This window comes from Macaca fascicularis, chromosome 8 (assembly GCF_037993035.2).
Source record: "Macaca fascicularis isolate 582-1 chromosome 8, T2T-MFA8v1.1".
Classification (NCBI taxonomy): Eukaryota; Metazoa; Chordata; class Mammalia; order Primates; family Cercopithecidae; genus Macaca; species Macaca fascicularis.
Genome location: NC_088382.1, coordinates 152935062 through 152958480, shown reverse-complemented (window position 1 = coordinate 152958480; position 23419 = coordinate 152935062). Strand labels below are relative to the sequence as shown.

The following is a 23419-nucleotide window of genomic DNA, read 5'->3' as shown; positions in this document are numbered from 1 at the left end:
AACGCCCTGGAGGCTGCACCCCCACCCCTCCTGCTGTGGGGCCCTCGGTGCTCCAGGCCCGAGCCTCTCGCACTGCGCTTACTGGCTGGGAGGCCGCTGCCCCAAGGGGCTCAGGCAGCCGGTCCAGCTCCTCCCGGGACCTGTGACAGAACAACTCCAGGGGCCCTGACGCTCTCATGTCCCCACCTGTGCTCCCAGAGAGGCGCTTCTGTGCCCAGACATTGAACAGCTCCACAGAAAATGAAGGCACTGGCCGTGGAGGCCCAGACTCCAGAAAGGAAGCCACGGAGGGTGCAGGCCCGACCCACATCACCTCAGAGTCTGTCCTCGCAGGAGACGGTGGAGATGGGCCCTCCCATCACTGTACAGATGAGGACACACAAGGAGCTGACTTCATGCCTGGACGTTAAGCCCAGCAATTCCGAGCCCAGAGCTGGCTCTCCAGGTTGCGGCGTCTGGTCCCGTCCAGAAACATCTCCCAACCCACAGCTCAGGACACAGCAGGGTGAGGGGCATGGGGGTGAGTGGGAGCTCCAGGGAGATGCCCCTAAGGCGGTCCCCGTCGTCAGAACTTGCAGGCTAGTGGCCTCTAAAGGTACTCATTAGAGGGCTGTGGACCTCACTTGCCCAAAACCCTGGGCCTGCTCAGCGCATCCTTCTGAGACGTGAGACTGCAACCACCCGCTGCCTCACTGTCCCCTTCTCACCCCGAACAACCTGCCTTTAACCCAGCTCTCTTCAGACTGACACGATCTCTGCAGACTGTCAGAGCCTCGTTTGGATAGTCACAGACTACCTGGATAAAAGAGAAAACATGGCCGGGTGTGGTGGCTCACGCCTGTAATTCCAGCACTTTGTGAGGCTGAGGCAAGTGGATCACTTAAGGTCAGGGGTTCAAGACCAGCCTGGCCAACGTGGTGAATTCCTGTCTCTACTGAAAATACAGAAATAAGCCAGGCGTGGTGGCGTGCGCCTGTAATCCCAGCTGCTCAGGAGGCTGAGGCAGGGGAATCATTTGAACCCGGGAGGCGGAGGTTGCAGTGAGCTGAGATTATGGCATTATCCTCCAGCCTGGGCAATGAGTGAAACCCCATCTCAAGGAAAAGAAAAGATGAAACATGCAGAGTAGAAACCCCAGGTGGACAGATACCACCCTCAGGCAGAGAAAAGCTGGGTGGTGCCATCGACGGGCAACAGTAGTGGGAAAGCCAGCTGTGTGTGCTGGTGCGAGACGCGTTTCTGTGACGGAGGATGCCGCACACTCAGCCTCTCCTGTTACCCTGTGGCCTGGTGAGCCCGCTCTGAAGTGCACCAAGAGCAGGGAGGGACTTAGAGCAACTTCATTCACTGCTGCCCAGACGGAAAAGGGCGCACAAGGCCCTGCGCCGGAGCTGGCTAACGGGCCGGGTGGAGACTCACACTGTGGATGCCACTCAGCCATGATCACAAGAACAGAGCGGCTGCTGCTCGGGCCTCGCAGGCGACTGACAGTAACCAGGAGCCCCGACGCCTTCCCGATACCCCCTGCTCAATTCACGGATGGGCACACCCGCCATTGTTTGAGTTTTTACATGTCTGCGAGTAACGCTCCATCTCACCAGCGTGGGCAACATAGTGAGACCCTGTCTCTACCAAAACAAGGAAGAAAAAAAAAAACAAACAGCCGGGCATGGTGGTGCACACCGGTAGTCCCCCGGGGGCTAAGGCTGGAGGATGAGCCCAGGAGGCTGAGGCTGCAGTGAGCTGTGATTGTACCACTTACCTCCAGCAGGGGTGACCCTGGCTTAGAAAAATTTGTAATAATAACATCCCATCTCTAAGTTTACATGTAGAAATCTTACACATCTTTCCTAAATATCACCTAAGTGAGCACCTCAGGTGCAGTCCCAGGTATGTTATGTCCTTTGAGTCTATTCTAAATGGTTTCTTTTGGATTTTTTTCCCTTTTCTGTCAGATGCTTTAGGTACTGATTTTCTCCTCTCTGCCTGCATCACAAGGGCTTCCTTCTGCAACCGTGACCTCAGAAGGGCTCTCCTGGGGGATGCAGGACCGCAGCAGCCCCGAGCCACCGAGCACAGCCAAGGAACAGGTCCCGGGGAGGCCAGGACTCGGGCCCTCGCACCTGCAGCCACAGGAGCACCGTGTCCCTGCGGTTCTGAGCCACCAGGTGTTTGGGTGGGCCATTACCCAGCAAGTTCTAATAGAGACACTGGGTCCCAAAGTGGGGGCTGCTATGGACTGAATATTTGCCTCCCACCTCCAGTTCACATGTGAAAGTCCTAACCCCCAGTAAGACGGTGTTGGAGGTGGGGCCTTTGGGAGGGGAGCAGGTTAGAGAAGATCCTGGGGGATCGTCACGATGAGATGAGCATCCTCATGGGAGGAGACACCGGAGCCTCCTCTCCAGGAGCAGGCATGGGGACGGCCACATGAGCAAGAGGCTGCTGTAAATAAGCCAGGGGCGGTCCCTCCCCAGGAACTGGGTCTGTGGCACCTGGAGGCTGGACTCCCAGCCTGCAGAGCTGGGAGAAATAAATGTCTGCTATGAAGCCAGTTGGTCTGTGGAATTTTGACACAGCAGCCTCATCTAAGACAGGTGCTGGCAGAACCAACACCTAAGACGCAGTGCGCTGATGGTGCAGTCTGGGGCTGGAGGCCGGAAACACAGGAGGAGACTGTTAGCAGAGCCTGGGGGAAACCATGATTAGGTAGTAGTGAAAAAATTGGGTGAAAAAAAACTGCCTTTGGGCGGGCGCTGTGGCCCGTGCCTCTAATCCCAGCACTTTGAAAGGCCAAGGTGGGTGGTTCACCTGAGGTCAGGAGTTCAAGACCAGCCTGGCCAACACGGCAAAACCCTGTCTCTACTAAAAATACAAAAATTAGCTGGGCATGGTGGTGCGCGCCTGTAATCCCAGCTGCTTAGGAGGCTGAGGCAGGAGAATCACTTGAACCCGGGAGGTGGAGGCTGCAGTGAGCCGAGATCGTGCCACTGCACTCCAGCCTGGGAAACAGAACCAGACTCTGTCTAAAAAAAAAAAAAAAAAAAAAAAAAGCCGGGCGCGGTGGCTCATGCCTGTAATCCCAGCACTTTGGGAGGCCGAGGCGGGTGGATCACGAGGTCAGGAGATCGAGACCATCCTGGCTAAGATGGTAAAACTCCCATCTCTACTAAAAAACAAAAAATTAGCCAGGCGTGGTGGCGGGCACCTGTAGTCCCAGCTACTCGGGAGGCTGAGGCAGGAAAATGGAGTGAACCCGGGAGGCGGAGCTTGCAGTGAGCCAAGATAGCGCCACTGCACTCCAGCCTGGGCAACAGAGTGAGACTTTGTCTCGAAAAAAAAAAAAATTGCCTTCAGTAACTGGGAAATTAGAAAATGGATCCGGCTAAGCAGAGCTCCAGACAGAGTGGCAAAAATTTCAGCGAACGCTCCTCGTGGCACTGGTGAGGCCTGTGAGGGTGAAATGCACGAAAGGAGGGATCGTCTAGTTTGCAGGCAGAATCTGGAGGAAACAGCCGGGGCCTGACCTGGTTTGGGAAACAAAACCATCTCACGTGTTGTCTCTGCAGTCAGCAAAGCATTGTCTTTTAAAAATTGTTTTAAATTTGCTTTTTGTGTTTTAGAGACAAGGTTCTCCCTACATTGCTCAAGGGATCCTCCTGCCTCAGCATCCTGACCAGCTGGGACTACAGGGTGCATCACCACTGCCCAAAAATATTCAAGTCATAAGTGGCCTCAGGATAAAGATAAAATCAAGGTTGTGGCCATATCCATTGTTAAGGCCCCAGAAAGGTTTACTATCTTGGGGCTGGGTGTGGTGGCTCACACCTGTCATCCCTGCCCTTTGGGAGGCTGAGGTGGGAGGCCAGGAGTTCAAGGCTGCTGTGAACTGGCTGCACCACTGCACTCTAGCCTAAGTAACAGAGCAAGACCTTGTCTCTTAAAAAAATAAATAATAAAAAGATAGAAGATAGTATATAGTACAAACCCTCTCAGCTAGACAAAAGCGTTTCTAAGATGCTAAAGGATGTTTTCCCACAACATACTAACACATCATACAAAACAGATAAAACACTGACAAATGTTTAAGTCAATTTTTTGTCTAGTGGAGAACATAATCTAAGACTCCCACAAGATTTATTTTTTTTTTTTTTGAGATGGAATCTCGCTGTTTCGCCACGCTAGAGGGCAATGGCACGATCTTGGCTCACTGCAGACTCTGCCTCCTGGGTTCAAGCAATTCTCCTGCCTCAGCCTCCTGAGTAGCTGGGACTACAGGTGCCCACCACCACACCCAGCCAAATTTTGTAATTTTAATAGAGACGGGGTTTCACCATGTTGGCCAGGATGGTCTCAATCTCTTGACCTCGTGATCCGCCCGCCTCGGCCTCACAAAGTGCTGGGATACGGGCGTGAGCCACCGTGCCTGGCCAGAAACCCACAGGATTTTTAGGGGCGCTGTATCAGTTTAAATGAAAAGAGACGGAGACAGTTGAAAATGAAGCCTTTGGGTTCCCTCCTTCTACAGGCAGTGAGCAACTGAGACAGCTGTTTAGCCTCAAATACAGGCTGTCAGACACCTCAAAACACAGAGAAATACAGGCTGTCGGACACCTCAAAACACAGAGGAGAGACACCAAGGGCAGAGCCAAAATCTGAGGGGGAAAAAAGGGTAATAATGTCACTCCCAGGGAAAATGGGGCCCTAAAAAAGACACAGACTCTGCCCCCAAACGAGGTCCCTTGGCAACATGCCGTTGACTGTGTCACAGAAGTGCTACAGACTGGGGTCTGCAATAAATGAGCCCCCACTCTCTCTTTTTCAAACGGGAGCATTACTGTGCTTATCCTGGCCCTGTCTCAAAATCCTATGCTGGGGTAGAGGCAGGTGATTTTTTTCTTTAGTTTGCAGCCTCAAGAGGCATCTCACATATATCCGGACCAGAGGAGAATCATGAGCTGACAGCCTCTGAGCTGAGACAGCAGCAGGGACAGACCTCTGGGTGGCTTGAGTTGGGGGGTGGCGAGCATATTTTACTGGTGGAAGGAAAGTAAGTCACTGTGGCTCCAGAGTGGACCGTGGGAAATTTCAGACGGTCCCAGGACACGCGGCTCTCTCTGCCCAGCCCTGGGGCTCCGCTGTCACGTGGGGATGCCTCACCACTAACCCCGTTTACGAGATTCCACTTCTTCCTCTTTTTTTGTTTCTTTTGTTTTTTTTTTTTCAGATGGATTCTTGCTCTGTTGCCAGGCTGGAGTGCAGTGGTGCAATCTTGGCTCACTGCAACTTCCGCCTCCCAGGTTCCAGCAATTCTCCTGCCTCAGCCTCCTGAGTAGCTGGGACTACAGGCATGCACCATCATGCCCAACTAATTTTTGTAGTTTTAGTAGAGACAGGGTTTCACCATATTGGCCAGGCTGGTCTTGAACTCCTGACCTAGTGATCTGCCCGCCTCAGCCTCCCAAAGTGCTAGGATTACAACACAGTGGCTGGCCCCACTTCTTCCTCTTTCTTGGTTTACTCCCTTGATTTGGAGCTCCTCCTTTAGTAGGCTCCTGAAAACATGTATTATGAAAATGAATTTTTAAAACTTAGAGTTTGCATATCTGAAAATGCTGTCATACTGTCACACTTGACTGACCACTTGGGTAGGTATAAAATCCTAGGTTGCAAATGATTTTCACTCGTAATTTTCGAAGCATTGTTCCGATGTTTTCTAACTTCCAATTTGCCCTTGGGAAGGGATTTATTTCTCAGCCTCTGTGTGATCTGCGCTCTCGGATCGTCTGTATGTCCCGGACTGTCCGATGTTTCACGTCATGCCTGGATGTAGGTAATTTCTTCCATCTTTGTGTGGGATATCGGTAAGCGCTTTTACTCTGGAGATTCATGTTTCTCGGTTCTGGGGGAAAATTATTTCTCTAAACTTCATTCCCACCATCTTCTGTTTTTGCTTTTCCCCCCCTTGGAATTCCTGTTGGTCTTAATCTATCCTATCACCCACCTTATCTTTTCATTCTTTCAAACAGATTTTCTCCACTTTCCACCTTCTTGCTAATTTAATTTTGCCTATCACATTTCCATTTCTAAGACATCATTTTAATTATTTTTTTAATTTTTTTTGAGGTGGAGTCTCACTGAGTCTGAGTGATACCCAGGCTGGAATCAGTGGCGGGATCTCGGCTCACTGCAGCCTCCGCCTCCCAGGTTCAAGTGATTCTCGTGCCTCAACCTCCCAAGTAGTTGGGATTACAGGCACACACCACCACACTTGGCTAATTTTTGTATAATTAATAGAAATGGAGTTTTGTCACGTTGGCCAGGCTGGTCTTGAATTCCTGATTTCAAGTGATCGCCCGCCTGTGCCTCCCAAAGTGTTGGGATTACAGGCGTGAGCCACTGCACCTGGCCCATCGTTATTTTTGTTTCTTTTTTTTTTTTTTTTTTTGAGACGGAGTCTCGCTCTGTCGCCTGGGCTAGAGTGCAGTGGCACATCTCAGCTCACTGCAAGCTCCGCCTCCCGGGTTTACGCCATTCTCCTGCCTCAGCCTCCGGAGTAGCTGGGACTACAGGCGCCCGCCACCTTGCCTGGCTAGTTTTTTGTATTTTTAGTAGAGACGGGGTTTCACTGGGTTAGCCAGGATGGTCTCGATCTCCTGACCTCGTGATCCGCCCGTCTCGGCCTCCCAAAGTGCTGGATTACAGGCGTGAGCCACCGTGCCCGGCCGAGTTTCCTTTTTAAAACAATGTTCTGGGCTTCACATGGCACATGACTGCCTCTCACCTCTGAGGCACCTGAGCGTGCCTTTCCTCCCCTTGGTTGACTCACGCCTCCCTCCTGTGTGTGTTCATGTGTGTGACTCTGGGTCATGGATTTTCCTCCTAGCCTTTACCTGTGTGTGTGTGTGAGACAGAGTCTCACTGTGTCACCCAAGCTGGAGTGCAGTGGCGCGATCTTGGCTCACTGCAACCTCTGCCTCCCAGGTTCAAGCCGTTCTCCTGTCTCAGCCTTCCGAGTAGCTGGGATTACAGGCATGCGCCACCACAACCAGCTAATTTTTGTATTTTTAGTAGAGATGGGGTGTCACCATGTTGGCCAGGCTGGTCTTGAACCTCTGACCTCAGGTGATCCACCCGCCTCAGCCTCCCAAAGTGCTGGGATCACAGGCCTGAGCCACTGTGCCTGGCCCTAACCTTTACCTGTTAACCAGAAATTCCATACAGCTTACTGTGGTTAGGGACATATTTAGTTTTGTTTCTGTCATCTTAATTTGCCCAGTTTGTTTCTGATTTTTTTTTTTTTTTTGAGAGAGGGTCTCACTCTGTTGCCCAGGCTGGAGTGTAGTGGCGTGACTACAACTCACTGCAGTCTTGAGCTTCCAGGCTTGGGTGATCCTCCCACCTCAGCCTCCTGGGTGGTTGGAACTATAGGCATGCTCCACCATGCCCAGCTTACTTTTTGTATTTTTTTGTAGAGACAGGTTCTCCCTATGTTGCCCAGGCTGGTTTCGAACTCCTAGGCTTAAGCAATCCACCCACCTTGGCCTCCAAAGTGTTGGGATTACAGGTATGAGCCACAGCGCTCAGGCCCAGCCTGATTTTTCTTTTCTTATTTTTTAATTGACAGAAGTTTGTGTTCGTTTCATTTATTTATTTTATGGGATCTCACTTGTTGTCCAGTCTGGAGTACAGCAGCACAATCATAGCTCACTGCTGCCTCAAACTCCTTGTCTGAGGATCCAAACTGAGATCCTCCTGCCTCAGTCTCCCAAGTAGCTGGGACTACATTTTAAATTAATTTTAAATTATTCTTTTTATTGGATTAGAGATGTATAGACTGGTTACACTCTTTTAGTAATTAACATTAAATTACACTATGCACATTTAACTTATCAAAGTCAAATTAAACACTGTCTTACACCCGCTTCCCAATAACAGGAGGGTCTTAGAGCATTTCTGTCCCTTCCAATTTACATGCTATTGTTGTCCAGAATTTTAGTTGACATTATTCTTTTATACATACATATATATTCATAATTTTGCTTGCCATTCCATTTTATATCTAAGACCATCACTCAGATCATTTTCCTTTTTTTTTTTTTTAAGATGGAGTTTTGCTCTTTTTGCCCAGGCTGGAGTACAATGGTGTGATCTCGGCTCACTGCAGCTTCTGCCTCCCAGGTTCAAGGGATTCTCCTGCCTCAGCCTCCTGAGTAGCTGGGATTACAGGTATGGGCCACTAGGCCCAGCTAATTTTGTATTTTTAGTAGAAATGGAGTTTTGCCGTGTTGGCCAGGATAGTCTCAAACTCCTGACCTCAGGTGATCCACTGCCTCAGCCTGCCAAAGTGCTGGGCTTACAGGCGTGAGCCACCATGCCCAGCACTATGTTGCCTAGGCTGGTCTTGAACTCCTGGGCTCAAGTGATCCTCCCTCCTAGGCCTCCCAAAGTGTTGGGATTATAGGCATGAGCCACTGCGTCTAGCCTATTTTTCATTTCCAAAAGTTCTTTAAGAAGTCCTGCCTATTCACAGGTGACAATATGTATCCTACAGCTTTCTCATCACCGTCACTGCGCCTGACACATAACTGTCCTCTCACCTGTATGATGACAGTTTCAGGATCTGCCTTTCTTTGTGGCTGAGAGCAGCTGCCTGCTGTTTCTGCTGGCCCTCAGTCAGCTGACTCTCCTTGTGTGCTTGAGGATCTTTGACTGCAAGCTGAATGCCTGACTTATGAGCAGGGATGAGGCTAAGCTGGGTAAACTTCGGAGAGCAGTTGCTTTGACCTCTACTGGTACCTGGAAGGTCACCTTCAGCTGGCCTGAGGGTCTCGGCTCAGCACGGGAGACACAGACTCATCTTCCCACCTCACCACTGGCCCAGGAGTCAGGACCTTAATGAACGGTGGGGCCACCAAATCCATTCTGAGAGCACCCCTGCCCCTACAGGCTGCACAACCCTAAGCTCATGCATTTTAATGAAGTGGGTGCCAACAAGAGCCCTCAAAGCGACTGTCTTGGAAGCTGCAGCCAGCTCAGGACCCAGAATTATCCCCAATCAGTCCTTACCTGGGGCAGAGAACTGCAGGAGGTGGTCCCAAGCCACAGCCAGACCAGGAGGGGCGATTCCTGCAACCACGCCCCAGGGCTCACGGCCAGCGGGCGGCTCACATTTCCCTCAGTCATCCCAAGAAACTCAAAGCCCACCTGGCTTAATTCATGGTGACAGTGCTTTACTATACGCACCCAAAAACGTTCCCCAAAGAGACACTTCTACTTTTCTATCTCGGAAATAACATTTTAAAGAATGAAAATATTTTACAGGAAATAACATTTGTACATACTCATAACAGTCTCAAAGACAAAACGATTCCTCTACCCACAGAACACTTCTGACATCATGTGCTGTGAGCCTTTCCCTCCATACCAACCAGCTCTCCAACTCTCAGACACCAACGAGATGTCCTTCGATTTAACTCGATTCTGACACCAACTGCCCGTAGTTAGTGCAGAACCCACAGGGTAAGGGGTCAGTCCCACAAGACCACCCCCACTTCAGATGCCAAGTGCAGACAGTGGGCCCTGGGGTCCCTATGACCCCCTTCTCAGGTTCCGTAATTTTTGTTTGTTTTTTGAGATGGAGTCTTGCTCTGTCGCCCAGGCTGGAGTGCAGTGGGGAAATCTCGGCTCACTGCAAGCTCCGCCTCCCGGGTTCAAGCGATTCTTCTGCCCCAGACTCCCGAGTAGCTGGGATTACAGGCGCGCGCCACCACGCCCAGCTAATTTTTGTATTTGTAGTAGAGACAGGGTTTCACCATGTTGGTCAGGATGGTCTCGATCTCTTGACTGCGTGATCCGCCCGCCTCGGCCTCCCGAAGTGCTGGGATTACAAGCAGGAGCCACCGCGCCCAGCCAAGTTCCATAATTTTCTAAGCACACAGAACTCGGGACCATAGCAAACAGCTGTGAAAAGGCGTTGAAAGACATAGATGAACTGCTTGCCAGCAAGGTACGGGGGGAGGGCGTGAGGCCCCCTTCCTAACTGCACCCCCCCCCACCCCGCCTTGACCAACCTGAAGCTCGAGACCCTCAGCCCCTCGTCTCATGCAGGGTTTTGATGGAGGCCTGGCTGCGTAGGAATGACCCATTCAATCACCGGCCACTACACCCCAGCAGATGAGCCCTTCGCTGCAGCTGACCGCGGGAGGGGAGGCGTCTCAGCAGCGGGCGGCCGGCCCGGGACAGACCCCTGAGACCTCCCCGCCTCTGGGAGTCGCCTCCCATGGGCAGCGCTCACCTTCGCCGAGCCCTGTCTCTCCTGACTGCTCCGGAGCCAAGGCAGGTGCAGGCTGGGCGAGGCTTCTGCAGCCCGAGAACCAGGCGAGCAGCCGGTTGTTACTTCCTCACCGTGCATGGTGCGGACAGGACTCACCCGGCCTCGGCCTTACGCCCACCAGGCCACTGGCATCTCTTCAGCGGCAGCCCCGGCTCACTCGGCGCCGTGCACCCGCTGGTGCTGGATGAGGTGGAAGCTCAGGCGAAAGGCGCGGCCGCACTCGGTGCAGCGGAACGGCTTCTCGCCCGTGTGGAGCCGCTGGTGCCGGAAGAAGCCCGACAGCGCCCGGAACGCGCGCCCGCAGTGGCCGCACTCGTGGGGCTTCTCCCCGGTGTGGATGCGGCGGTGCTCGCGGAGGAAGGAGCTGCGGCTGAAGGCGCGGCCGCAGTCCTGGCAGGCGAAGGGCCGCTCCCCCGTGTGCACGCGCTGGTGCTGGAGGAGGTTGGAGCTCTGGCTGAAGGCCTGGCCGCACTCCCGGCACTCGTACGGGTTCTCCCCGTGGTGGGTCCGCCGGTGCCGGACCACGTTGGAGCTGTGCAGGAAGCGCTTCCCGCACTCGCCGCACGCGTACAGCCTCTCCCCGGTGTGGGTGCGGCGGTGCTTGGCGGCGTCCGACCTCTGGCCGAAAGCCTTGCCACAGTCGGCGCACGCGTAGGGCTTCTCGCCCGTGTGCACGCGCTGGTGCCGGAGGAGGTTGAAGCTCTGGCTGAAGGCCTTGCCGCACTCGGCGCACGCATAGGGCCTCTCCCCGCTGTGCGCCCGCTGGTGTCGGACCACGTGCGAGCTGTGGATGAAGGCCTTCCCGCAGTCGCTGCACTCGTACGGCTTCTCCCCGGAGTGGATGCTCCGGTGCTTCGCGGCGTCCGAGGAGCACTTGAAGCTGCGGCCACAGGCGCTGCACGGGAAAGGCCGCCCCTTCCAGCCGCCTCTGCCCTCTGCTCCCGGGCCTAAGTTCGGAGGGACGTCTGACTCGCGGCCACTCTGTCCTCCAGTTTTCTCAGAAATGACCGGACCTCGAGGGGAACCTCTGGGCCTCTCTCTGGCTTCCTCGTTTTCACAAAGGCCAAGAGACCCCAGCGCCCGGGGAGGCCCCGCTCTGTGGCCCTCTCCCTCGGGAGCGCCTGGCTCTGGTGCAGGCTCCGTACTCCGAGCTGCCTGCACCTCAGCTGATCGGCTGCCACTTGGGGCCTGCGCCAGGAAAGCAGCCTTCACAACTGAAAAAGAGGCCGGACAGCAACGATTTTAGATGCAAGAGAATGTGAGTCGAGGGTGGCTCTGGCAATCGTGGTGACGACAGGACAATGACGGTGATGGTGACATCAGTGTTCCAAAGACACCTTTGATTTTGCCCGCCTAGTTTTTTCTCCTCCCCACCTTCTTAACCCCTGTGGTTATGAGGTGGATGAGAGTCCTGCACTGCCACTCTAGAAACCGGGCTGTGGGGCCGGGCTGTGGTGACTCACACCTGTAATGCCCGCACTTTGGGAGGCTGAGGCAGGAGGACCACTTGAGACTTGGAATTTGAGACCAGCCTGGCCAACACAGTGAGATCCTGTCTCTTAAAAAAAATAGAATTTTAAAAATATACAAACAGAAGCCTGGGTGCGGTGGCTCAAGCCTGTAATCCCAGCACTTTGGGAGGCCGAGACGGGCAGATCACAAACCCCGTCTCTACTAAACACATAAAAAAATTGCTGGGCGTGGTGGCGGGCGCCTGTAGTCCCAGCTACTCACTCGCGAGGCTGAGGCAGGAGAATGGCGTGAACCCGGGAGGCAGAGCTTGCAGTGAGCTGAGATCGCGCCACTGCACTCCAGCCTGGGTGACTGACAGAGTGAGACTCCATCTCTAAATAAATAAATAAATAAATACACACACATACAGAAACGAGGCTAAATGGGGCTAGAAGTGGGGCTAAACCTCCAGTCTCAGCCCACCCAGTCCTGGGGACAGAAATGCAGGCTCTGGGCACTGCCTTACTCTGCAGGGCAGCTGGGAAAGCAAAAGAGGCAGGAGACTGCCGGCAGCAAGCCAGGACAGGAGCGAGGCAGACGCTGCAGGAGGCGTGGGGATGGTGGCACCCAACAGAGCCCACGGCCCAGCTCTGCCTTCTGTCTGTCCCTCCTCCCTTTTTTGTGAGCCAGGGTCTTGCTCTATCACCCAGGCTGGAGGGCAGTGGTGCCATCGTGGCTCACTGCAGCCTCACGGCTCACGTGATCTTCCCTCTGCCTCCCAAGTAGGTGGGACTCCAGGTGAGCACCACCACACCAGGCTAGTTTTAAAATTTTTTGTAGAGACAGTGTGTCAGTGTGTTACCCAGGCTGCTCTTGAACTCCTGGGTTCAACCCTCCTCCCACCTCGGTCTCCTGAAGTGCTGGGATTACAGGTGTGAGCCACCATACCCAGCCATGGCCCCAGCTCATTCCTTTCACCTTGGACTCCCTGAGACAACGTGGCCTCCTTAACAACTCCCCCCAAACACCAAACTCTAGGAGCTTCTGTTACGTGCAAACAGGAGTGTCCTCACTCAGAATCCGGACCAAGAGGCCGGTTATGGTGGCTCACGCCTGTCATCCCAGCACTTTGGGAGGCCAAGGCGGGCAGATCACGACGTCAAGAGATGAAGACCATCCTGGCTAACATGGTGAAACCCCGTCTCTACTAAAAATACAAAAATTATCCGGGCGTGGTGGCGCACACCTGTAGTCCCAGCTACTTGAGAGGCTGAGGCAGAAGAATCGCTTGAACCCAGGAGGTGGAGGCTGCAGTGAGCTTGTGTCACTGCACTCCAGCCTGGTGACAGAGCAAGACTTTGTCTTAAAAAAAAAAAAAAAAAAAAAGAAATCTGGACTAAGAGCTGGAAGCAGCAACCCATGTGGCTGGGCGGTGGCGCTGACCGGGCTGAGCAGCCCTGACCAGGCTGCATTATCAGTGGTCCTTGTCTGGCAGTGAAGCCACTGGTTAGATTTGGTTCCTCCGGCTCACAGGGACAGACCATGTGGCCATTTAGAAAAAAGGCTTAAGGGGTAGGGATGAAACCCTGGGACTTGAGAAAGCTGGCTACTGACCTCGGCCTGCATAGGAGGCAGGAGGGCTCAGCCAGGAGCGGCAGTGGGGGGACGGGAGTCCCCGAGGCCAGCACAGCAACTGAGTGGGACTTCTCTGCCTGCAGGCAGTCTGCTGTGGCAACGGAAGAGAAGCGGCTGAGTCCCGGCTGCACCTTTCAAGAATGTGGAGGGTGCAGATGTGATGGAAACTCCTGTGGAGGTGGGGGTGGGGCAGGGATGTTCCAGGGCAGATGAGAGCAGGCTGCTGTCAACAGTCCCCACCTCTCTCTGCCCTTGCAGACCCATGACACTGAGCAGCCAGGGCGTGGGAGAGGCTCAGGGTGGTGCGCAGAACAGAAGCCCCTTGGCAGAGGCCAGCCCTGGTCTTGTGTGGTTTGCAGACTTGGAAGTTCAAGAACTGACTCAAAGGTATTGCTTATGAGGAAAAAGAACCAAAACTACAATGAAAAAGGGCCACATACACGGTGGAGCTCTACTGGATCCAGCTTGCAGGCCCTGAGGATGCCTTTCCAATGGAGGCAATCCCAGACCCCATAGCAGGGCCTGCACTACCCACCCCACCTCCCGCCCGTCGCTGTGACACACTCTCAGGGTGGCCCCAAAACATAAAACAGTGTTCTCTTGTGGGTGATTCTGTCCCAAGGGCACATTTGACAATGTGTGGAGATGTTTATGGTTGTCACAACTGGGAGGGGGCGCTACTGACAGCAAGTAGGCAGAGGCGAGGGTGCTGCTGAACCTCCCACAATGCACACGATGGCCCCTCAACAAAGACTCATCCATTCCAAAACAGCCACAGTGCCAAGGCTGAGAAGCACTGAGCCAGACCTTCCCAGAGGCAGAGCCTGGGGCTGCCAGACTTTCTAACCAAAAGCTCTCAGTTCACTGGCAAAGACAGTCACCAAACAGATGCCCAGGAGATCTGATGGGCCTGCGTTTACCTCCCTCCCTCACCCTGTGCCTGAGGACACAGTATATGCTCTGCGCCAGTGACCGAGACATGGTGTTTTTCCTGTATTCCTGTTCAATTCCTGCCCTGGAACTCTGGGCCCGACTGTGGACGTGTCCCCTCACCTGCAAGGGCCTCCATCAGGGTACTGCTCTCCTTGGCACCTGGGGGCTCTCCTCCTGGCTCCACCTTGCAGAACGCCAGCAGTCAGAACAATTTCTGCTGAGGTAAAAGAAAAGGAAAATAAATCGCAGCCAGGGCTAGGTACAGGGGCCGGGGCAGTGAGGTCAGAATGCCTTCAGAGGAAACGGTCAGAATAGGCCCTGCGGGAGCTGCAACACCCAGGTGGGCCCACCCCTGTCACTGGCAATCAAGGTCCTGGCTCAACAGTCACTCCCAGAAGCGGTGTTCTGCGGGATGCCCGGGAACTCTGGTCCAGGCTCTGTCGGTTCCCCTCGAACCAGGGCTGACACAGAGCACAGGTGGGCATGGCCACAGCTTCCTAGCTCCATGCTGAGCAAGCTCACGCCCTCCAGCAGTCTTCAAATAGCTAGAGAAATTCCCATGGATTTTAAAATTTTCTTGGTAGTTGTAAGGATTTGAATACAAAAATGTTAAACCAGAAAAAAAGAACAAATTATTTGAATGGTAAAGTTTTGGACTGAGGAATGATTTTTCTAAGCCTGACATCAGATGTCTGACAAATTTAACTACATAAAAAAATTTAATGTAAAAAAACAAAAACCAAAAAGGGGAAATACGTGCAATGCAAAGATTCATCCCTATCTGATAAAGACCTCTATATATTAGTAAGAAACGAAGGACAATTGGCAAAGATCATGAATATGTAATTCACCAAGAAGAAAAACCAGTAAGCAATACATTTTTTGGGGGGTCTCACCTCAAGTGCAATTAAGAAGTGTAATTTGGGCCGGGCGCGGTGGCTCAAGCCTGTAATCCCAGCACTTTGGGAGGCCGAGACGGGCGGATCACGAGGTCAGGAGATCAAGACCATCCTGGCTAACACAGTGAAACCCCGTCTCTACTAAAAAATACAAAAATCTAGCCGGGCGAGGTAGCGGGCGCCTGTAGTCCCAGCTACTCGGGAGGCTGAGGCAGAAGAATGGCGTGAACCCGGGAGGCGGAGCTTGCAGTGAGCTGAGATCCGGCCACTGCACTCCAGCCTGGGCCACAGAGCGAGACTCCGCCAAAAAAAAAAAAAAAAAAAAAAAGAAGTGTAATTTGGCTGGATGCTGTGGCTCACACTTGCAATCCTAGCACTTCAAGAGGCTCGGGATGGAGGACTGAGTACAGGAGTTCCTGACTAGCCTGGACAACATAGTGAGACCCCGTCTCTAAAAAAAAAAAAATTAGCCAGGTGTGATGGTAGTCGTCTGTAGTCCCAGCTACTAGGGAGGCTGAGGTGGGAGGATTGCCTGAGCCCAGGTCTAGGCTGCGGTGAACTGAGATTTCGCCACTGCACTCCAGCTGGGCGATAGAAGGAGACCCTGTCTTAAAAAAATAAGTAAATAAAAAGTAATTAATTAGTAAATTTAATTTAAGCCGCCTGTAGTCCCGCCTGCCAGAGAGGCTGAGCGGGAGGATCGCTTGAGCCCAGGAGTAGGCGGCCAGCCTGGGAAACAAAGCGAGACCCCGCCTATTTTGCAAAAAGGTATTTAAAGTGCAATTCTTTAGTCTCGAAGCAGATTTTTGAAAGTACCTTACCGGCAAGAATTAGGTAACAGGCTCTCCTGTTCACAGCTGGGAGGAGGCTCGATTAGCTGGGCCAGTGGGAAATTTGACAACTTACAAAGGCCTAAAGACGCGCGGGGGGAACTCAGCTCACAGGAAGCCCCGCATGCGTCGGCACCCCGGGAATGCACCTGCAGGGCCGCCTCCTCCACGCCGCGCCCGAGAGCGGCTGGGGCCTGCGCTGCAAGGGGAGTGCAGGACGCGCCGGCCAGGACGGCGGTGCCAGCCCCGTTCCCTCCGCCGCTCCTTGACCCTCCCGAATCGACGCCAGAGCAAGAAGAGCCGTCGCCGCGGCATCCAGGACAGCGGGACTGCACCCGCTACAGTCCCCGCACCGCCGCACGCCGGAAGCGCCGCAGTCCCCACTTCTGGCCCGCCCCCCAGGCACTTCCGGTGACGCTCTGGGCCGCGGGAGGACAGTGCGCTCGGCGGCCCCGGAGAGCGGGACGGCCCAGCCGCGGCGCCTTCAGCTCTACGGTTGCCCGCAGGCGCCAGCCGAGTCCTTCCTGCTGGGCAGGAAGCCTCGCCTCGTGGCGGGCAAGGTCGAGCCGTTGGCGCGTCGGGATTCGGCTCGAACCAACTGAGGACCGGACCCGGGCGCCCGCAGTACGTGTCAGGAGGCGTCGAAGGCCCGCGGTGGGGAGACCACGCGCTTTCCCTTCCGTTCCCCGCAGCGCCCCGCGGTTGTCCCGGGTCCTCCGCTCGGCGCACGGGCCCCTCTAGGCCCCCGGGGCTGTGGCAGCACGCGGGTCCCGAGCGTGGGCTTCCTTGGGGTCGAGAGCTTGGAGCGCCCCAGGCGCTGCCCCCGCCTCCCTGCAGGTCGCCGCCCTCGCGTCTCCGCTGCAGAGAAGCCTTTGCTGCCCGCCTCTCGCATGCTCTGGGCTCTTTCTCACCAGGGACCGAGCTCTCATTCGTTCAGCCTTCTCCGGGCAAGATGCGCCTCCTGTCCAAGCCTCTCGCCCTGCCGCCCGCCGCAGACTGAAGGTCACGCATCTCCAGCTGGAATGCTGCAAAAGTGACGCTTTTCATCATGTGTGCAAAGTGTACTGCTGCGGTGTGGACTCTTCCCTCTTACAACAAGTAGACCCTCTCTGGGGAGAAAAGAAAGAATTAAGAACCGACCCCCATGAAAGAACCCTAATAAGACAGCAACAAAGGGCCAGACGCGCCCCTGGAACTGGACCTGGGGGGGGCGGGCACAGCCCTGGGAGCCCAGGTCCCCGCCTGCTCCTCCGACAGTCTCCTGTGCGCCTGCGCGCGCTGCCGCCACGGGGCTTCTGCCTCTGGGCCTCCACATCTCGCGCCTGGAACCGCGTTCCCTGCGCACTGCACCAGTAAACACCTGAACACTCCCACCACATGCTGCACGTTTATTTGTAACAAATTAGAAGCTTTTGTAAAACATAAAAAGTAAAACACTTGACCCGGCGCGGTGGCTCACTCCTGTAATCCCAGCACTTTGGGAGGCCGAGGCGGGCAGATCACGAGGTCAGGAGATCGAGACCATCCTGGCTAACACGGTGAGACCCCGTCTGTACTAAAAATACAAAAAAAATTAGCCGGGCGTGGTGGCGGGTGCCTGTAGTCTCAGCTACTCGGGAGGCTGAGGCAGGAGAATGGCGTGAACCCGGGAGGCGGAGCTTGCAGTGAGCTGAGATTGCGCCACTGCACTCCCGCCTGGGCGACAGAACAAGATTCTGTCTCAAAAAAATAAATAAATATAAATAAATAAATAAAACACTTAGACCGGGTGGGCGCAGTGGCTCATGAATGTAATCCCAGCACTTCGGGAGGCCGAGGAGGCAGGATGGTTTGAGTCCAGGAGTTTCAGACCAGCCTGAGCAACACAGACCGCTGTGTAGACTAAAAAAAAATTTTTTTTAAATTAGCCGGGCGTGGTGGCAGGCGCCTGTGGTCCCAGGTACTCGGGAGGCTGAGGCGGGGGGATCACTTGAGCCCAGGAGGCAGAGGCTGCAGTGAGCCGAGATCAGCACTGCACTCCAGCCTGGGTGACAGAGATTCTGTCGCAAAACAACAACAACACACACACACACCCCCACACACATACACCCCCAAAAGAGATGATGTAGAAGTACAAATAACCGTTCCCCTCCGCATCCCGGTGGAACGTCGTGCTTGCTCTGCAGTCTCCGGTACTCCAAGCACGCGAGCCTGGGCGGGAGGCGCTTGGCTTTCCGGAGCCTCCACTGCCTCCTAGACAGTCCCGGCTCCTTACGCCGGGCGGAGGCTCTTCGCGACGGGGCCCGACTGCCTCTCCAGGCCCACTGCCGCCGTGCCGGAGGCCACTGTCCTCTCCTCGCCCCTTTCCAAATGCGCCCTGCCCCGGGCCCGTGTCATGCTATTCCCTGTGCCGCTTTTGTCCTTCCCCTCACTCCCCATCCACCAGAACCGGGAAGGCGGTGCCCCCTTTCCAGGCCCAACTTCGGGCTCGCGCACTGAGCCTCTAGGAGTCGTCAGCTTCCTCCTCCGGGAGCCCGGCTCAGACCTCAGAGTCGGCAGCCCCGCCCATCCAGAAGCCCCGCCCATCAGACAGACCCCCGCTCCTCCTTCCCCGCCCCCGGCTCGGCCCCGCCTCCTCGCTGGCAGCCGCCCGGCGCAGTCAGGGTCCTGGGACCCAGGCGGAGCCTCCAGCAGGTGCCTTAGCGAAGATGCTGGACTGTGTCACAGCCCAGGGTGGCCGTCCCGTGGCCCGGCCTTGGAGCTTCCCACGGACACCTGGGGCTCTGCCTCCTCCGGAATCGCCCCTCACCGCTTCCCTCCTGCTCTCCCACAGAGAAGCCCCACGCTAGGGCCCCTGACAAACAGAATCGAAAACACAAGGCAGGACTCAGGCAGGGACACGAGGGTGGGGGAGTGAACCCAAGCAACTCAGGACGCCGGCGAATAGCTCAGATCCCGCGAAGAGCCAGCACCCTGGAATTCTGTTTGGTAAGGGGGTCCTCACAGTGTGGGGCGAGACAGAGAACCCCTGGGAAGTTGCAGGTGGTGAATGTCCATGGTAAAGAGCAAGTTCACAGTCTAGAAACTTCTGGATTTCTTGATCCAAAAGTAGCCGAGTCTAGGCTGGCGAGGGAGCTTACGCGTGTAATCACAGAACTCCGGGAGGTCGAGGCAAGAGGATCACTTCAGGTCAGGAGTTCGAGACCAGCCTGGCAAACATAGTGAAACCCAGTCTCCGCAAAAAAAAAAAAAAAAAAAAAAAAAAAAAAAAAAAAAAAAATTAGCCAGGCGTAGTGGTGATTGCGTTAGTCCCAGCTACTCGGGAGGCTGGGGCAGGAGAATCGGTTGAACCCAGGAGGTGGAGGATGCAGTAAGATTTCGCCACTGCACTCCAGAGCGAGACTCCGTCTCAAAAAAATAAATAAATAAAATAAAGTAGCCGCGTCTTAGAATACCAGGCCTTCAAGGACTGTCTCCATGAGCCTATCCACTGAGTCCCTTACCTGCTACCCTGAAAAAAAAAGTATGATGAAGAAATTACCAAGGCACCCCTTAAAAACAAAGAGAGCTGGGCCAGGCACAGTGGCTCACGCCTGTAATCCCAGCACTTTGGGAGGCTGAGGCAGGTGGATCACTTGAGGTCAGGGGTTTGAGACCAGCCTGGCCAACATGGTGAAATCCCGTCTCTACTAAAAATACAAAAATTAGCCGGGTGTTGTGGTGTCCACCTGTAATCCCAGGTACTTGGGAGGCTGAGGCAGGAGAATCACTTGACCCCGGGAGGTGGAGATTGTGGTGAGCCGAGATCACGCCATTGCACTCCAGCTTAGGTGACAGAGTGAGACCCTGTCTCAAAACAAACCAACCAAACCAAACCAAACAAAATAAAAAGAACTCAGAGAAAGAGGACCATTGTTCAGAGAAGAGGCCGTGGGTCAACTGAAGCAAGTGGACACGGAGCCAGGACACAGGTGACACGGAAAGGAAGGACTCCCAGTCTCATGGGTCAACTGAAGCAAGTGGACACGGAGCCAGGACACAGGTGACACGGAAAGGAAGGACTCCCAGTCTCATGGGTCAACTGAAGCAAGTGGACACGGAGCCAGGACACAGGTGACACGGAAAGGAAGGACTCCCAGTCTCATGGGTCAACTGAAGCAAGTGGACACGGAGCCAGGACACAGGTGACACGGAAAGGAAGGACTCCCAGTCTCATGGGTCAACTGAAGCAAGTGGACACGGAGCCAGGACACAGGTGACACGGAAAGGAAGGACTCCCAGTCTCCTGACAGAAGGAGCAGGAGAGGCACAGGCCTCTGAGTTACCCCTGGAGGCGGAGGGCCTGACCCCCACAGCCGCAGGATGGAAATCCTTCCACAGCCTGAATGGTCGGGGAAGGACCTCAAGCTCCACAGGAGATTGGAGCCCAGGACAGCTGAATGGCAGCCCCAGGAGACCCTGGCAGAGACCTCAGCCAAGCTGTGCACGGCTCCTGCATGGCAGGATCTGTGAAGTAACAGATGGGCTGTTGGTGAGAAGGTTCCAGGTGAGACACACCAGTGGCCCTAAGAGGAGAAAATGCAAGGGTGGCAGGAAGCGGCGGGCACAACAAGACCCAGCGGCCGGCCTGACCAGTGCTGACTGGCACCTCCATGCTCTGCAGTCAGGCAGAACTGGCCCAGGACATTCACTCCTGCTGTGCTGGGCACCAGGGACACCCCCAAAGATGGACAGAGCGCCACAGGGGCTGCCCTGGGAGTTCATGAAAGGGGAGAAACACACAGGCACAGTGGGCACTGCCTGCCAGGTGCTGGAAAGCAGCACATGCAGGCCTCATTAGAAGCAGAGACCAGGGACCAGTGACTCGAACAGCACTGCCAGTGGGTCCTGACGTGTAAGCAGGAGTTTGGGAAGGGCGCTGAGGTGGGGAGGCCGCTTGGCTCTTAGGGAACCCAACCTTGCCACACCAATGCTGGGCTTCCTACTCTGGGGCTCTTGTAGCCACAAGGGTGTTCTCACTCAGAAAAGACACCACAGGTTTGGGATGGGAAAACGGCATGAGAAGTACACAACCCCAACAATAAAAATGGGGTCAAAGCAAACACTCAGAATCGGAAACCACACACCGGCCCGGAAGGGGCCAACGGACATTTGGAACCACATGGGGTGACCGCTAGCACATCGCGCGGAGCAAGAGGAGTGTCAGGAAGGCGGGCGGATGAATCCACCCCGGAGAGGCCCGATGGCAGACGGGGCCCTCCAGAAGCTAGCATACCCATCAGCTTGGGGAGGGGAAAGGAAGGGTAAGAGAAGCTCTGGAAAGTTCCATGCTGTGACCTGGGTGGATTAGCAAGAGTGTAAACATGTAAACAGTCAAGCCGTGTGCTTAAGAGTTGGGCATTTTAGCTATGCAAATTATACCCTAATTCAAAAAAATCAAGAGCACCATATCCCAGGAAAAATTAATATAAAATATTGACACTAGCATGGATCTTGGTGAAGCTATTCAAGGTTATGGATGAGGAAAGAATGACCAAGCCATCCAGGCAGAAGAGGCACGTTTCAGAGAAAGGGCAGAGGCCAAGAGCTTCCCAATGCTGCAGGTTCAGCACAGTCCTGCAAGGAAAAACCCAAAATCCAACCACATGCCCCAAGTCCTTGCTATTCACCACGCCCTCCGTCAAGTGTAATGGCGACAGACGGCATTCTAGAGCTTTCCGGAGCTCATTATGCAGCCCCTCCTGCCTGCCACCGCGGAGCCCTCGCCCCAGATGGGAGCTGGGCTCAGGGTCCTGCTGGACGGGCACATGGACCGAGGTCCGCGGAAGCCGCCTGCCTCCACTTGCATCCTGCCTGTGACTCTGGTCACCCAGACGCTGTTCACTCAGGCTCTGCATCAGGCGCTGGGTTGAATACTCTGCCGTGTGAACGAGGGGGTTTCGCATCCCAGGGGCTGCTTGAGGGGCAACAGCCTCACAGAAGGGCCACACACAGAGTGCCGGGAGGCAGGACGGGAAGGCCCTGCCTGGAGTCAGGCACACGAGGGCCACAGTGGCGGCATGATTTTGCCCACCTGAGACTCAAGGACTGGGAGTTGCCGGCCCATGTACACACACGTCTGGACACCTGTCCCCCCTCCTCCACCCACGCTGCGGGGAACTGCACGGCTCCATCGGGCGGGGACCTTAGCTTTCCGCCTCGACATACCTGGGGCCTGGCATGCTGCGTTGAAGCGGCTGGAGCTATCCAACTGCTGAAACTGCTGCAGGTGCCACAGCAGCCGGCTCCCGGAAAGCGTCCTCCTGCTTCTGAGACCGTAGCGCAGGACGGTGCGAGTGCACCTCCTCAAGGCCTGACGCCGCTAATCCACTTCCTCTCTTCCTCTCCCCACGATGGGGACACACTTGGCGACAGTTCCAACTGGGGTAAGAGAGCCACCAAAAGGTCGCTGGCATGGGCACTCCAGGGACACCAAAGTGGAGTCTGGCATACCCTGCAAACACCTCGGCTTGTGCGGGGAGCATTCCTCCTTGAAATGCTCATCCACTTCTGGTTACAGCAATCTTTGAGGGCAGGGAAGGTGGCCAGCAGAAGGCACTGTGGAGCAAGCACGTGGGCCTCGGAATCCAAGCCTGGGTTCAAATCCGGGCTGTGGGACGTCCTCACCAAGTCTCGAATTCCTCCTGTAAATGAGGGATGCTGGCGCCTCTCTCGCGTGGGGAAATAGGGCTTCCAGCACTGCTCCCAGCAGATCTCAGACCTCAGGACGTGAAGGTTATTTTAGGGACAAGTTAACCACGGAGTCTATTTAGTGTAACAGCAACAGCTGCTAAAAACGTGCACAGACGTTCCTTGTTCAGCCTGAGTATCCCTTATCCCAAATGCCTGGGACCAGAAGTGTTTTGGTGGCCGGGCGCGGGGGCTCACGCCTGTAATCCCAGCACTTTGGGAGGTCGAGGCGGGAGGATCACGAGGTTAGGAGATCGAGACCATCCTGGATAACACGGTGAAACCCCGTCTCCACTAAAAATACAAAAAAATTAGCCGGGCGTGGTGGCGGCGCCTGTAGTCTCAGCTACTCGGGAGGCTGAGGCAGGAGAACGGCGTGAACCCGGGAGGCGGACGTTGCAGTGAGCCGAGATAGAGCCACTGCACTCCAGCCTGGGTGACAGAGCGAGACTCCGTCTCAAAAAAAAAAAAAGGGGGGGGCTTTGGCCTTTTTTTGGATTTGGGAATATTTGTACCGTAGTTAGCAGCTGAGCCTCCCAAATTCCCACATCCGAAGTCCGAGGTGTTCCAATTACTATTTCCTGTGCGCGGCACGTCGGCTGCTCCAAAGGCTTGAGTTTAAGGTG

The 23419-nt window shown here is 54.9% G+C and overlaps 2 protein-coding genes and 2 long non-coding RNA genes across 48 annotated transcripts in view; 3 read left to right on the top strand and 1 right to left on the bottom strand.

Annotated features, from left to right (window-relative positions):
- Positions 1–2554, top strand: part of TOP1MT (DNA topoisomerase I mitochondrial) — a 58460-nt gene extending 55906 nt beyond the window's left edge. For both annotated transcript variants that reach the window (XM_073999591.1, XM_073999590.1), the window contains exon 20: positions 1956–2554. In XM_073999591.1, coding sequence (XP_073855692.1) covers position 1956 — 1 coding nt within the window. In that variant the 3' untranslated portion in view covers positions 1957–2554. The remainder of the gene's footprint in view (positions 1–1955) is intronic.
- Positions 2555–5695: 3141 nt separating this feature from the next.
- Positions 5696–9529, top strand: LOC141407472 (uncharacterized). Of its 3 annotated transcripts, XR_012416757.1 has the most exons (4): positions 5696–5833; positions 7476–7567; positions 8132–8229; positions 9386–9529. It is a non-coding gene; the product is annotated as an uncharacterized lncRNA (long non-coding RNA). The 3 variants fall into 3 exon arrangements; XR_012416755.1 differs by lacking the exon at positions 7476–7567 and having other exon boundaries at positions 5717–5833; positions 9386–9432; XR_012416756.1 differs by lacking the exons at positions 5696–5833; positions 7476–7567 and having other exon boundaries at positions 8091–8229.
- Positions 9213–18612, bottom strand: ZNF696 (zinc finger protein 696). 42 transcript variants are annotated; one of them, XR_012416747.1, is made up of 5 exons: positions 18200–18612; positions 16997–17194; positions 14477–14570; positions 10298–11550; positions 9213–9963 (listed from the first exon to the last, which is right to left on the bottom strand). XR_012416747.1 is itself a non-coding variant. In XM_073999613.1 (4 exons), the coding sequence occupies exons 3-4, from the start codon at positions 14490–14492 to the stop codon at positions 10490–10492; spliced, it is 1077 nt and encodes a 358-aa protein (XP_073855714.1). In that variant the 5' UTR covers positions 14493–14573; positions 16997–17194; positions 18200–18612; the 3' UTR covers positions 9213–10489. The 42 variants fall into 42 exon arrangements, 11 of the variants coding, with proteins under 11 accessions (XP_073855714.1, XP_073855716.1, XP_065375814.1 ...); XR_012416753.1 differs by having other exon boundaries at positions 10433–11550; XR_012416746.1 differs by having other exon boundaries at positions 18207–18612.
- On the top strand, positions 16522–17530 carry LOC107130716 (uncharacterized). The gene is made up of 2 exons (XR_001493210.4): positions 16522–16709; positions 17000–17530. It is a non-coding gene; the product is annotated as an uncharacterized lncRNA (long non-coding RNA).
- Positions 18613–23419: the final 4807 nt, after the last annotated feature.